The sequence below is a fragment of the Cibotium barometz genome, chromosome 14 (genome assembly GCF_041138505.1).
Source record: "Cibotium barometz isolate CiBa-2024 chromosome 14, ASM4113850v1, whole genome shotgun sequence".
NCBI classification, from domain to species: Eukaryota; Viridiplantae; Streptophyta; class Polypodiopsida; order Cyatheales; family Cibotiaceae; genus Cibotium; species Cibotium barometz.
In genome coordinates, this window is record NC_141059.1 from 19482430 (window position 1) to 19496244 (window position 13815).

At 39.9% G+C, this 13815-nt stretch overlaps 1 protein-coding gene and 1 long non-coding RNA gene across 2 annotated transcripts; both read right to left on the bottom strand.

The window, feature by feature from the left end:
• Window positions 1-4950: 4950 nt before the first annotated feature.
• LOC147631754 (uncharacterized) lies at window positions 4951-10853 on the bottom strand. Its single transcript, XR_015267346.1, has 3 exons — window positions 10631-10853; window positions 5294-5363; window positions 4951-5201 (listed from the first exon to the last, which is right to left on the bottom strand). It is a non-coding gene; the product is annotated as an uncharacterized LOC147631754 (long non-coding RNA).
• On the bottom strand, window positions 7971-10635 carry LOC147631755 (uncharacterized). Its single transcript, XM_086808292.1, has one exon. It carries the CDS (start codon window positions 10569-10571, stop codon window positions 8436-8438), a length of 2136 nt encoding a protein of 711 aa, XP_086664418.1. The 5' UTR covers window positions 10572-10635; the 3' UTR covers window positions 7971-8435.
• Window positions 10854-13815: the final 2962 nt, after the last annotated feature.

The window sequence follows — 13815 nt, forward strand, 5'->3', positions numbered from 1 at the left end:
AACAGTATTTTTTATTATGAGTAGATGTGTAAGCGGCGAGTATTTGCAAGGTTGTAGTGTGACTCCCATCAATGCTAGCACACGGTCAAAGTGTGTCTCCCATCATGGGATGATACTCTATGCATGATCGAGTTAGTCTTCTGACATATTTAATATATGCATGTAAGCTAGCCATTATTTTTGGGTTCACACATTATTTTACTATTTGTACTAAGGTTTGTGGTCAATCATCTATTTTTGTAAACAAGCCCACTTTTAGAAAAGGTATGCTATTGATTGCTCCTTGGGCTATTTCTACCAATACATTATTAAAAATACTCTTGTAAGGAGGAGCCACTTACGCAGAGGGGGTGATTCAACCCAACACTTACGCAGAGGGGGTGATTCAACCCAACACTTGTTGATTGTGATGTCTACTTTGATTTCTATTTTATGATATGCTTGATCTTGTCAATTTGTTTTAAGTCTAAGGTTTAGTTCTATTGATACGTTTTTTGTGAGAGATTAGTTCTTCAAGTTATAAAAAGATCCTGATAGGTAAGTAACACCCCCAGATGACACCTCGATCGGAGTGATGGTGCCATCACCAATTCTCGTCTATGCAACACCTCAATTGGTGCCCTCATACTATTCCATCATCATCAAGATGTCAACCACATTAGTTATTATAGTTAATTGAGAACCAGCACATAAATTAATCCTAATGTAACTACGCTGTAGAGATGAAAAATCCTCTTCCATCATTGCATTAAGATTGAGTTGACGCACTCATACACCACACATTGCATTGGAGGAGAACTCCAAATATCTAAAGTGGCATGGGATGAATTAGAAAAATTATTTGGGGCAACAGGATATAACTCTAAAATCAGCTTTAAAGTTCAAGCATATGAAAGAACATAAAAGCATGAAAAAATTAAGACAAGACAAAGCAACTTGTCTTTTACAAAAGGAGTCATATGTCTTTGCAACTAAGGTTACACCCATAAATAATTACACCACATGTACACAAAATGTAGCATGCTCCAACTCGAGCACAAAAACAAAATGTTGACATGTAGCTAAGTAAATAAAGTAACTCCATGATATAATAAACAATAAATATATGCTATGCACAACCTTGCACTCATATGACGTCCTAATTGGCTTAGATGTAATTCTCATCACCTATTACTCACAACAATGCTAATCGTGTTAGCTACATACAATCAATTGGACTCCTCACAATCAATCTTAACATGATAGTATATGCTAGACACAAACATAAACACCAATAACACTAACTTAGTATCTAACATGGGATCACACAGATTACCAATAACATTAACTCAGTACATGTAACATGAAATCACACACATTACCAATAACACTAACTCAGTATGTAACATGAAATCCCACACATTACCAATAACATTGGCATGGCCCCAAATGTGAGTACACCAATAACACTAGGCCGGTAGTATTTAATATGGATCACTCATGATACCAACTACTAGCATGGTGAAATGGTATTTTAGAATGAAAATAATCATACGACAACAAACGCAAATAGTTAGGTCCAAAAATATAACAAGTACCAATCATGCATATGTTATCCAGTGGAATATGTGAAAATCACCCACGTGTAGAGTCACCCACGTACTGCAAATAGTACAATGGTGTCACAAGCATCCCCGATCGACCATAGAGATGTGTAGCTAGCATCCCTCTTACTCAAATCGGCAATCATTTGGGTAATTGCAAAAGAACTGCTCAAGCATCCATTTGGAATCTTCTTTTGGATGATTCTTAAAGGTCAAAAAGGTACTTGGTGTAAGTGTTGCCAGTGCATGTAGTGGTATGTTGGTGATTGACTATTGCTCTTCAGATACTAGTTGTTCTTCATTTATCAACAAGTTGGGGTGCCTCTTCATAAACAGGATGAGGAGGGATTGGTCCTCTGAATGGCTGTACCAAGCTAATATGAAAGAACTGTGTATTCTCCAATGAGAAGGTAAGTCTTACCTATATGCGAGATCATTAATCTTTTCAATCATTCTAAATGGTCTATAAAATCTAGGAGCTAATTTCACAATAGAGCTCCTTTCAACACTTTTAGTCTTCGTTTCTCTATTCTTAACACAAAACAAAATTACCAACATGAAAAGACATATTTTTACGCTTTTTATTCACTTATTCCTAGCTCAAACTAGTGTATGGCCTCAAGCTACAAGGGATGTGGTAAAAACCATTCATGTCATAGATGGCACCTAGTGATGTCTTATATTATTGACTCAATGGAAGGGTAAGGAGGGATCCTACTAGAAATTTGGGTGGCCCATCACAAGCCCACAAGAGCAAGAAGATTACCTACATTAGCTTACAAGCATCTGGAAGAAAATCAAGCACATAAGGGAGCCATTTTTAGATCTCTATGTAAATTGCAAATGTGCTTTGAAACTAGTACAAATTATATTTTTGATGTCATTGAAGCTATAAAAATGTTTAGCTATCATTTCTCCATGCTCATATTAGGTCTTATAGCTTGATTTTATCTTTGACTCCCCACTCAAATCATCAATCAACTGTCTATTTTCATACCAAAAAAATTCTACAAAAAGAGAGTAACTAAATGCTTTGTTAAAGTGTTAATCAAGTCTTATAGCTTTTCTCTCTAACCCACTTAAATCATCAATCTATTCTCTGTTTTCATAACAAAAAAAATACCTACAAATAGAGAGTAACTTAATGCTTAATTTAAGGGTTGATCTCAACCATTGAGGGTTTAAATCTCTAATTGAGGTGTTGTTATTCCTCCATTTTGTATCATATTAGCACTCCAACATCATTTAAGAGCTCAAATCACTAATCAAAACATGGAATTTTTTTGCATTTTTGCTTAAAATGGAATTAGTGCATGCTTAGTCGAATTTGGGCTTGCATTATTCATATTTTTACTCCTAATGATTGCACAAGGGTAGATTTTGGCCTTGACATTATTCAAGGGCTTAGAACCCCTTCCTTTGAATAAGCATGGCCACGGGATTAATAGTAGAGAAGTTTACAGATGAGGGCTTCTACACATGGAAAGTAAGAATCAAGCATTTTCTCATGAGAGAGAGTTTATGGGGCATTGTAAATAGGAGGAGGAGAGTCTAAAGTTGAGATGAATAGATAGAAGAATAGATCTGAAAAAGCCTCTTCCATTATTGCATTAAGATGGAGTTGACACACTCATACACCACACATTGCATTTGAGGAGAACTCCAAAGCCCCAAAGTGGCATGGGATGAATTGGAAAAATTATTTAGGGAAATGGGATATAACTCTCAAGTAAATCTTAAAGTTCAAGCACATGAAAGAACATAAAAGCATGAAAAAAATAAGACAAGACAAAGCAAAAGGAGTCATATGTCTTTGCAACTAAGGTTGCACCCATAAATAATTACACCACATGTACACAAAATATAGTGTGCTCCTACTCATGCACAAAAACAAAATGTCGACATTTGCCCAAGTAAATAAAGTAACTTCATACTATATAATAAACAATAAATATGTGCTATGCATAACCTTGCACCCATATGATGTCCTAGTTGGCTTTCGATGTAATTCTCATCACCTATTACTCACAACAATGCTAATCATGTTAGTTACATACAATCAATTGGACTCCTCACAATCAATCCCAACATGACAGTATATGCTAGGCACAAGCATAAACACCAATAACACTAACTTAGTATCTAACACGGAATCACACATATTACCAATAACACTAACTCAGTATCTAACACGGAATCACACATATTACCAATAACACTAACTCAGTATGGAACATGAAATCACACAGTACCAATAACACTAACTTAGTATGTAACATGAAATCACACACATTACCAAATGTAAGTTCACCAATAACACTAGGACGTTAGTATCAGCATGGTGCAATGGTATTTTAGGTGTCCCTAATCTACCATAAAAGAATCTACCTGACAACCCTTCATCGCAAACCTAAAGGCACTAGAAGCTATATGCAGGAACTTTGTCTAGTCAAGGAGATGATGCTGGGAACTTATAAAATTCCCAGACTTGATTAGAACATGTGTACATTACCCAAGTATGAGGGAGGGCTAGGGCTACTAAATGTTTTCAAAATTACAAATAGAATGTCTATAAAGAATATCTACAAAATGGATTATCGGAAGCATAATGCATCCCCAGAAGACTCTGGGCACAACCCTATAGGAAGCACTCTGGTTAAGCCTCTACTCAAGTCATTCTAGAAAATGTGGAATAAAATCAAAGGTAATTTCATGCTAACTGCCCAGATTAGATTTAAAGTAAGGGTGCTTCACATGGACTCATTAGCCCTCACAGTTCTATCGTAGTTGTAGAATTTATCAGAGCACATAAGCTCTCAAAAAAAGGTATAATCACATGGGGGGACGTGTGGTGCAGAACTAAACGAAGATGGGCATAATTAAAAACTAGATATAGGCTAGATAATCAAGATGTGAAGGCTATTATGAGGAGGATATCCATGTGGGATAATCATAATGCAGGGATGGAGGAAAGTTCCATCAAGCAATCAATTGGAAAGATAGGGACAGGATTATGCCCATTGCCCCACTCCCCAATCAAGGAACTCCTCTAAACTCAATGATAGAGGGCACATCCTGCCAGACAAGAAGGAATGGGACTTCAAGTTTCCAAGCTCTGGTCACCCAACATCCCCCCCACCCCCTCCCCCCCCCCCCCCCCCCCCCCCCCCCAAAAAAAAAAAAAGTCTATCCTATGTAGATGCCACAAAGAAGAGGAAACAAGTGCCTACTTTTCATTTCATGCCCGTCAAACTAAGTAGCTGTACCCTTTTTATTTCCATGTATTCACCATGTACACAAACATAATTACCCTTTTTATTTCCATGTACACAAACACAATTAGAATTGGAAAGAAATACTTTTAGGATTCCCTAGTGGGTGCTTCTCATCTCTGTGGAACACCATCACGGTAGCTGAATATTTGTGGCAATCTAATTAAACATAAATGAAAAGGTCTTTAACAATGTACAAATTCTTTATGTGATGCCTGCTGGTGTGAGAGACAGTTTGCACATGAATCTGACTGTGGGCGACCTCAATATACAAATTCTTTATATGATGCCTGGTGTGAGAGACAGTTTGCACATGAATCTGACTGTGGGCGACCTCATTCAAAACCTGCAAATCCCGACTGACAATGATCAACACTGATGAGATGCTCCAAATTGTCGAAAATTACAGTACAGACCTTCAAAATTACATGAGATTACCAATGTGGTGTTTTGGGGTTTGAAATTTGAACTTCACTTTTACAAGGAGATTCTTTACATCCACTATCCCCTGAGGCGATACCATTGAAACCAAGACTTAGGATATGTAGATTATTCCATCACAAACTCATAAGAAAACAAGTATATGAGCAAGAACAAGTGTACGACACACTGGCTCCACTAGTATTTTAATCATGTATTCCAAAATCCAAAATTAGGACCTAGCTTTATAAAAATAACCTTAATAACTAGCATTCTTCAAAATAATGTTAGTGTCCACAACAAAAATAATGATGCTCCTTATCGCATATATGGAATAAGCACGGCGACACATATTACAAATACAAAAACGTCCTACCTAATCCAAAATGAAACACACAACCAAATAAATAATAAATAATATTTATGCCACACTCCTGATGCTAGCTATACACCTCTATGGTCGATCGAGGATGCTTGTGACACCATTGTACTACCTATGGTGTGTGGGTGACTCTACACGTGGATGATTTTCACATATTCTACCTAGATAGTATATCATGATTTGTACTGACTCGTTACATTTTTAGATCTAACTATTTGCGTTTATCGCAAGATTATTTACATGATGCAACCAACATTATTATTTATTGTGAGTGGGTGTATAAGCAGCAAGTATTCACATTGTTGTAGTGTGACTTCCATCAATGCTAGCGCACACTCAAAGTGTCTCCCATGGACAATGATCTATGCACGGTCGAGTAAGTCTCCAAGCATTTTTTGTATACGCGTGTGCCGCATGGCTCTATTTATTAAGCATCTACCATAACTTTGATTATTTTGGACTATGCTCGTGTTTGTGAGCATTATTTTTGGGTTCACACATTACTTTACTAATTGTACTAGGTTTTGTGGTTAGTCCTTCTATTTTTGCAAATAAGCCCACTTTTAGAAAAGATACACTATGAATGGCTCGTTGGGCTATTTTTACCAATACATTATTAAAAATACTCTCGTAAGGAAGGAGAAGCCACTTACACAAAGGGAAAGATTCAACCCAACACTTGTCGATGGTGATGTCTACTTTGATTTCTATTTTTATGCTATACTTGATCTTGTCAATTTGTTTTAAGTCTAAGGTTTAATTCTATTGATACGTTAGGTATGAGAGATTAGTTCTTCAAGTTGTACATAGATTTTGACAACTAAGAGTCCCAAATACCACCTCGATCGGAGTGATGATGCCATTACCAATATTAGTTCTTCAAGTTGTACAAAGATCTTGACAACTAAGAGCCCCAAATGACACCTTAATTGGAGTGATGGTGTCATCCCCACTTCTCGTCTGTGCAACACCTCAATTGTTACCCTCGTACTATTCCATCATCATAAGACATCAACCACATTAGTTATTACAATTAATAGAGAACCAACACATAATCGATCATCTAGCATGACATATAAACTCATATATCAATAACACTAACTCGTCATTATTAGCATGGAATCAGCCACTATACCAATCGACTAGCAGGGAGAACGATAGTCAACCACACTGAACTCTAATACAGTATCCCCCATACCGATAACTAGTAGCAAGATAAACACTTCATGCGCTAAGACACACTTCTAGATCATTGTCACTCAGCCGCCAAGGTTCTACTAATTCCGTAGACTCCATTGACCCCAACATTTTAGTTCTAAAAGCTCGTCAACATGTAACGTGGCATAAGCAACATAGTACTGTGGCGTATCCACTACACCAGAGCTATTGAGGGTGGATGCAGACCGTATGCTTCAGATAAACAGATAATCACCACCACAACCCCTCTTTGCCTGGTGGGAGCCCATTTAGGGCAACTCAAATATAATGCAATCGTGCCAAAGCCTTCTTCCCCGCACTTGTAGCCTGGGAGCCTCTCTCTCTTGAAGGCAAGGAGACAGTCTGTCCCAATGCGGTTCTTCCACCCACCCCCACGGATGTAGTCTCCCTCCAAGAGCAGCCAACCATAGAGAGAGCCCCTCCCCATGGTACGAAAAGAGGTTTTTAGGGTGTTCACAGTTTCCAGCAGATTTCCGGTGCACGTCTACGACAGGTAACACTAACCATCCAAGACATTTTCACAGCTGGGATTTATCCTTCCCCCCGTGCAGCCACAGATAAACAGAGACTCGTCGAGTGGATCAAGTTTTCAAACTTGAAATGAAATTCAGCTGCCATTTAGATCAGCTCCACAGACAGTAAATGCAATAAGGTATATTTAAAAAACCTTCCTAAAAATTTTTTAAAAAAGCAAATTCATGCTGTATTTATGGCATGCCTCATAGCACTTTGAGTCCTTAGGCATGTTTTCATAAAAAGAAGTTTCTTAGAGTCTGTAGTTTGTAGTGGATTTCTCGGGCAGGTCAATGATGCACAAGATTGACCGTCCAAGAGATTTCCTTCTCCAAGATTTCTCCCTCTCCATAAGCAGCCACAGATGTGCAGAGGCTGCCATTTTTAACAGCTCCACAACTCGAGATGCAATTTGAGATCACAACTCGAAATGAAATTCAGCTGCCATTTTAAGCTGCTCCACAGACCGTACATGCACATAGATCTTCCTAAGCAAAAATTCTGAATTCATGCAACTGCAAAGCACCCTCCCCCCCCACCCCCCCCGCCTCCTTTTCTCCCCTCCAAAAGAGAAAACAAAGAGCAAAATGATTTCTCCTTTTACTTTGCAATATTGCAGCAGGAGAAACACAAATACTATAAAGAGCAACGGGATATTTGACCTCCCAGCCAGAAGTATGCCAATTTGACTTCCTAGGGCACTCACAGAAAAGTTGGTGATATTCATCAGAGTCCTGATCAATCCACCAGCACAACACTCCCATTACATAGGACTCCTCTAAGGGTTATGCATGCTCCAGACATCCCAGTGAAGATGACATATTGCAGCAAAAGTACATCCCTTTAATAACTCCCAAAACACAGCCACCAAGCTCTCCCAAGCACCGATGCTTGTTTACCATCAAAGCTTCTACTCCCACTAAATAGTAAAAGGACAGCAAAGGGACTGCAACTTTGCCATTCCATCATGACGGCAAGACAAAGGCATGTGCTGTGATTAGCATAGCTTGATCCTGTGACACATTAAGGCCCTCAATATTTGAAGTCTCAAGAATTGCCTCTTGAAAATCTGGTGACAAACTTGTTAGCAAGTATGCTAGGGTTGCTGAGGGGCGCCTTGTAAATAGAGGACACCTCTGGATATGGTTCAACAAACTTCTTGACAAAAGCTGCTTCTGTTGTCTCCACAAGCGTAGATAGAGGTAAACTCTTTCGTAAGCCCTGGGACCTTAGCCATTCCAAAACTCTTACTCGAGGCTTAACGGTCTTGTCAATGTTTGATATTAGAAATGAAGGGCACTGCACAAGCTCCTGCACAGGGCGCTTCATTACTTTTACCAAGAACTCTACCCTTTTCTTCAGAGTGGAATCTGTCATGACAAGAACGGACGGTGTTTCTCTAACAATCTTATGCACATTGGCAGTTTCAATGCCAAGACTGAGAAGATAGTCGATCCGAGACTGCATGCTCTTACGGCTATGGGGAAGGGTGACCTTCAAGGCACCCTTCAGACTTGAGCTATTCTCTTCAAAGCCCAAGCTCAAGAGGTACTCCAAGTTAGGGGCCATGGTGTTTCTTAAAGATTTCTGATACACCTGGGGCCTTGATTTGATGAGCTTTTGCAAGCTTTCGCCAGTGATTCCTTGATTCTCGAGGAACTCAATCTTTGGAGCCACCCGTTTCTCTAGGCTTCTGAAGAACATTCCGGTCGAGTTCTCCATCAAACTGCATATGGCCTGTTCATCCAGATTCTTACTCTTCAGAAACTCAACATGTTTCTTAAGTCTTTCTGTTCCACATGACACGAGGTATGGCTCCCACGCAATCAAAGCAACTGCCCTACTGCTGTTAAAGCCTAAGCTCTGCAAATACACAGAAACCTGCTCAATACCACTTCTCTTGTGGGTTAACACAACTGGGCTTGCCTCAACCAGTTCTCTGAGTTCCTTTGCATCCTCAACCATGCTTGTTAAACACACAACAGTTTCCTCTAATGCTTCTGCCTTACGCCCCAGCAGTTCAGGTAAGTGCACAAAAACCTTCCTGGCTTTTCTTGACTCATTAAAAATGGTGTTCAAAATCTCCATCTTTGATTCAAATTCCTGCTCAACATCTCTCAACAAAACACTAGGAGAGCTCTTCACCAGCTTGATAACATCCCCACTTTTTACACCAATAACATCAGTAACATATGCCAATGCTGGCTCGATTTTCTCCACAGGAAGCCTGAGAAACTGCCCCAGTTGTTTGCGTTGGAGCATTTTCAGGAATACTGCAATGTCGTGTTTGGAGAAATCAAGCTCCCGCAGTGCTCGGATTCTGTATTGCAAAGCCTTCCCGGCGAAGAGCAGTGCTAACTCCGGCTCCACCATTAGAGCTTGTCCAAGAATAGACTTGTCCAGTCCAAGAGACTCGATGCATTTTATGACAGGATTTAAACCCTTGGCCAGATCCATCATCATCAGTGATGGTTGCAAAGATATGGTATCAGCTAGCTGCTTTTCAGTAATACCAATATTCATCAGGAAGCTCAAATTCTTGAAAAGTTCATCTTCTGTGCAGCTAACCACAGCTTCCAGGGTGCAAAGATTTTCAAAGTTTATGATACCAAGTATGTGTGCTACCTTAATTGCCACGAATGCAGCTTCATTGTCAAGACTGATCTTATCCTTGATCTGGCCAACACTAGCCTCATCCTTAATCTTAAACTCACCCTTGATCTCGTCAGTGCTAACCTCATCCTTCATCTTGTCAGCACTAACCTCCTTACTAATCTCATCCTTGATGTTGTCAACACTAACCTCATCCTTGATCTTCTCAGCACTAACCTCATCCTTAATGTTGCCAGCACTGATATCATCATTAATCTTGTCAGTACTAATCTCATCCTCAATCTTGCCAACACTCATCCCATCCTTTATCTTGCCAAAAATATCATCTTGTTCTTCTGTGCATGCCAGATTCTCCACTGTTGCAGTGATGGAGAGCCTTCTCACATCAAGGAAAACAGGATACCTCTTCCATTTTGATTTAAAGCTTTCTGCGTTGCTCCATTGGTATGCGTTGCCACGTTCAGACATACATAAAGAGAAGCTCACAGGAAAGCTTCCTTGTCGTACAAAGAAAGCACGTCTAACACGTCTGGAGAGGCGGGAAGTTCGAGCCAGCAGAAAGGTCGCCATAGCCAAAACACTCAAGCAGAAGCTTTCTCAGATCATCAAAGAAGAGGTGATGCATATACCTGGTTATATCGCCCTGGGAAGCCCTGCTTAGCTTCCATCTGGCCTCCCATGGCGAAACCCTAACCCTTGTAATCAGCAAGCCAGCTTCCCCTTCCAAAGTGCCAAATTATTTCTAACTTGGGTGTACATTTCTATATTATTGTGAAGGAAAACACATTTCTTAAAAACCCCCACTCGTGCCTGCAAAACGCTACAAAATGTTTAGTTTCACCTATGACAATTGGGTCTCTACGGGCACTTTATAAGATTGGAAATGTAATATACATATACATATATATATATATATATATATATATATATATATATATATAAACCAATGGATAATTATAGAATAAAAAGTCAATTAGGATAGCATGTTCCTTCGTAGCCTATGTACTTCGTCTTTTGATCGCCATGACCAAGCATTGCTAAGGCCACATTGGGTAAGCACAGTTCTAATGGAGGAGTCACATTACACCTAGCAACCAACTGGAAATGCACACCAATTTCAACCAAGGGATTAAGGTGGAGTTTTCCTAACCATGAGAGGAGTTGAAAGTTATTTGGTTCAATGGTGGACATGTTAGTAGATATGTGTTCATCTAAGGAGAGAATGTCAATGGATTGTCTTCATCAAAGGAGGACATGTTAGTGGATGTGTCTTCACTACAAGAGGACATGGCAAGCATGTAGAGGCAAAAGCAAATGTCTTCACTCTCCCTCACTAAGACCATAGAAGTCCTCAGTTGGCATGTGTCTGAATATACTATGCACACAACTCTAGTCTAATTTCACCCAATAAATTGACTAGTCTAATTTCACCCAATAAATTGACTAGTGTGAGATATGGGAGACCACTTTGCATCCCCTTTTGAGGTTAACACCTCATCAGCACCAAAACCCACAAGTGAAACTCTCCACAAAACCTCCAATCAAGCATCTCGGCTTTTGATCAGAATCCTCGTGTTGAGAATGTTTATGAAAAACTCCCATCGAGAAGTTGTGTAAAAATCTCCATCCTTGAGAGTATAATTTCAAATGAATCATTAAACACGACTTTGATCAAAATCCTTGTGTTGAGAATGTTTGTGGGTGACAGACTCCTATCTAGTGGTGGTGGACTTGCTTACCAAAGTAGCTCATCTTATACTAGCAAAAAAAAACCTTCAAAGCTTCTGATGTTGCTCGATTATTCATCATGGAGGTCTTCAAGCTTCATGGTCTTCTAAAGAGGATAGTCAGTGAAATCGGGATTCCAATTTCACTTCAAAGTTATGGCAGTCCTTATTTTAGGACTTCGGAACTAAGCTTTGCTCAATTTCTTCAAGGGGGGAAGCATGTAACATACCCATCTTCAATAATAATACATGCCCGTGAATTTATGGTCTTTTGTGATGTAAAAATCAACAATTTTAATCAACAAGCTGTTTTCACTTAGAATCTTAGAATTCGAAGTCCAAATTCGAAATCTGCGTGCGATTTTACCTTAATATAGGATTTTACAGCATCCAAAACGGACATCGGATCGAGCCTATACATAAATTTTTAGTTATTTCAGTTAAATACGATAAACTTAAACCTTAATAAATGCACGACTGGGTGTCCAATTGACAAACAGTCAGCACCCCTACAACAAGGGAGACACCCCAGACATTTTCGGTGAAAAAAAAGTTCCACACCACCGGGCGCTCTGGCATGTATATCGAGGCCGTGTCCTAAATTAGGGGTCGCCGTCCCAAAAATATGTCATACACACACGGGCACCCGTACAATGCCCATGCAAGGACCAAAAGCCGACCGCTCTAGTGTACAGTCCACACAGACCACCACGTGGACGCCCATGCTGCCTCTGACCTGGAAGATACATGCGTACCATAACTTTTGCCCATGCACAGGTACCATTCCTTTCCCCAGGCCCATGCAAGCCACAAGTCGATGTACTTTCACTGTACGCACCCATGCTTTGCTCTCCCTTTCCCTGCATCCGTCCTTGTACTTGCACCAATATACACCCCTCAGCACCTCATGGTCAAGACACCCCAACACCCTGCTGTGCCTGTAATAGAGGTTGCTCCCCCTGCGAGATAGAACTAGGTGATACCTACTAATTGTATCCTTGTATCTTACATGGTCCAGGTATCGATGAGTAGGAAATTATCCCAAGTTAGACTTAGTAGACTATCTTAAAGTTTTCCCTTACTTAAGAAGGGAGGACCTTACTTAAGAAGGGAGGACCTTACATTTTTTCATACACAAACTCTTCGTTTTTCTAATTTCTAGGTGTTATACCTTAGTTCATTCTCTCTACAACATATGCTAAATGGTGCATGTCCCACTTCGGCTCTTCCATATGGTCTTCTGAAGTCCACTTCTATCGCTCTAGATTCTGGGCCTTGAATGATTCATCAATGACATGGCCATTCAAGTGGTGAAGGTATCTAGCTCTGTGTACTCTATGAGAATCGGTCTCCATCTCTCTTTCCCATTTTCTTATCCCCTGTGCATCATCCTAAATATTTTTGCCCATCTCTTCCTGCTAGTTTGGTTCGTTGGTGAGGGGCTCTATAGGCACTACTCATCAGCTTCAACCTCCCAACCGAAGTAGCTAGACATGACTCTCCATTGCTCCCTCACACTCCTTTGGATGTAGTCCCCTAGGACATGTACCAGGCGTCACTAGCGATGCATGACTGCTTGTTGAAGCTTCCAGCCCGGATCCACCTATCACCTGCACTTGGGCTTGGGGAACAAGCTGCTGCTGCTTATGCATGTTTCTTTAAGAACATTTGGAAGCACTGCATAGTTCCTTCTATGCATGTTTAGCCCCCCAAGTTCCTTCTATGCACGTTCTGCTAGACCTTACATGTACTACAAAATTCCATTTAGACCTCGTAGGTAGAAGCACTGCAAAATTCCTTATGTGCATGCTTTGCTAGACCTTCTAGGTACTAGCATGCCTAATTTGTCCTAGTTCTACAATGTCATTTGTTATTGTACATATGATGTCCATATGCCTTCTAAATTTTTCTTTTCTCCTTCCAAGATTGTCCTTGCTTTTTTTCTCCCATTTTAGAAGTCTGTGACCATTTTATCTTTAGCTTCCATTTCATTTTTTAACATGCTTTCTAGCTTCCTAGAGCTTTTTCTGATGTCTTTCCTGGCATCTTGTCATGTTATTCCATTGCTTTTCGAGTGTTCCTTATGA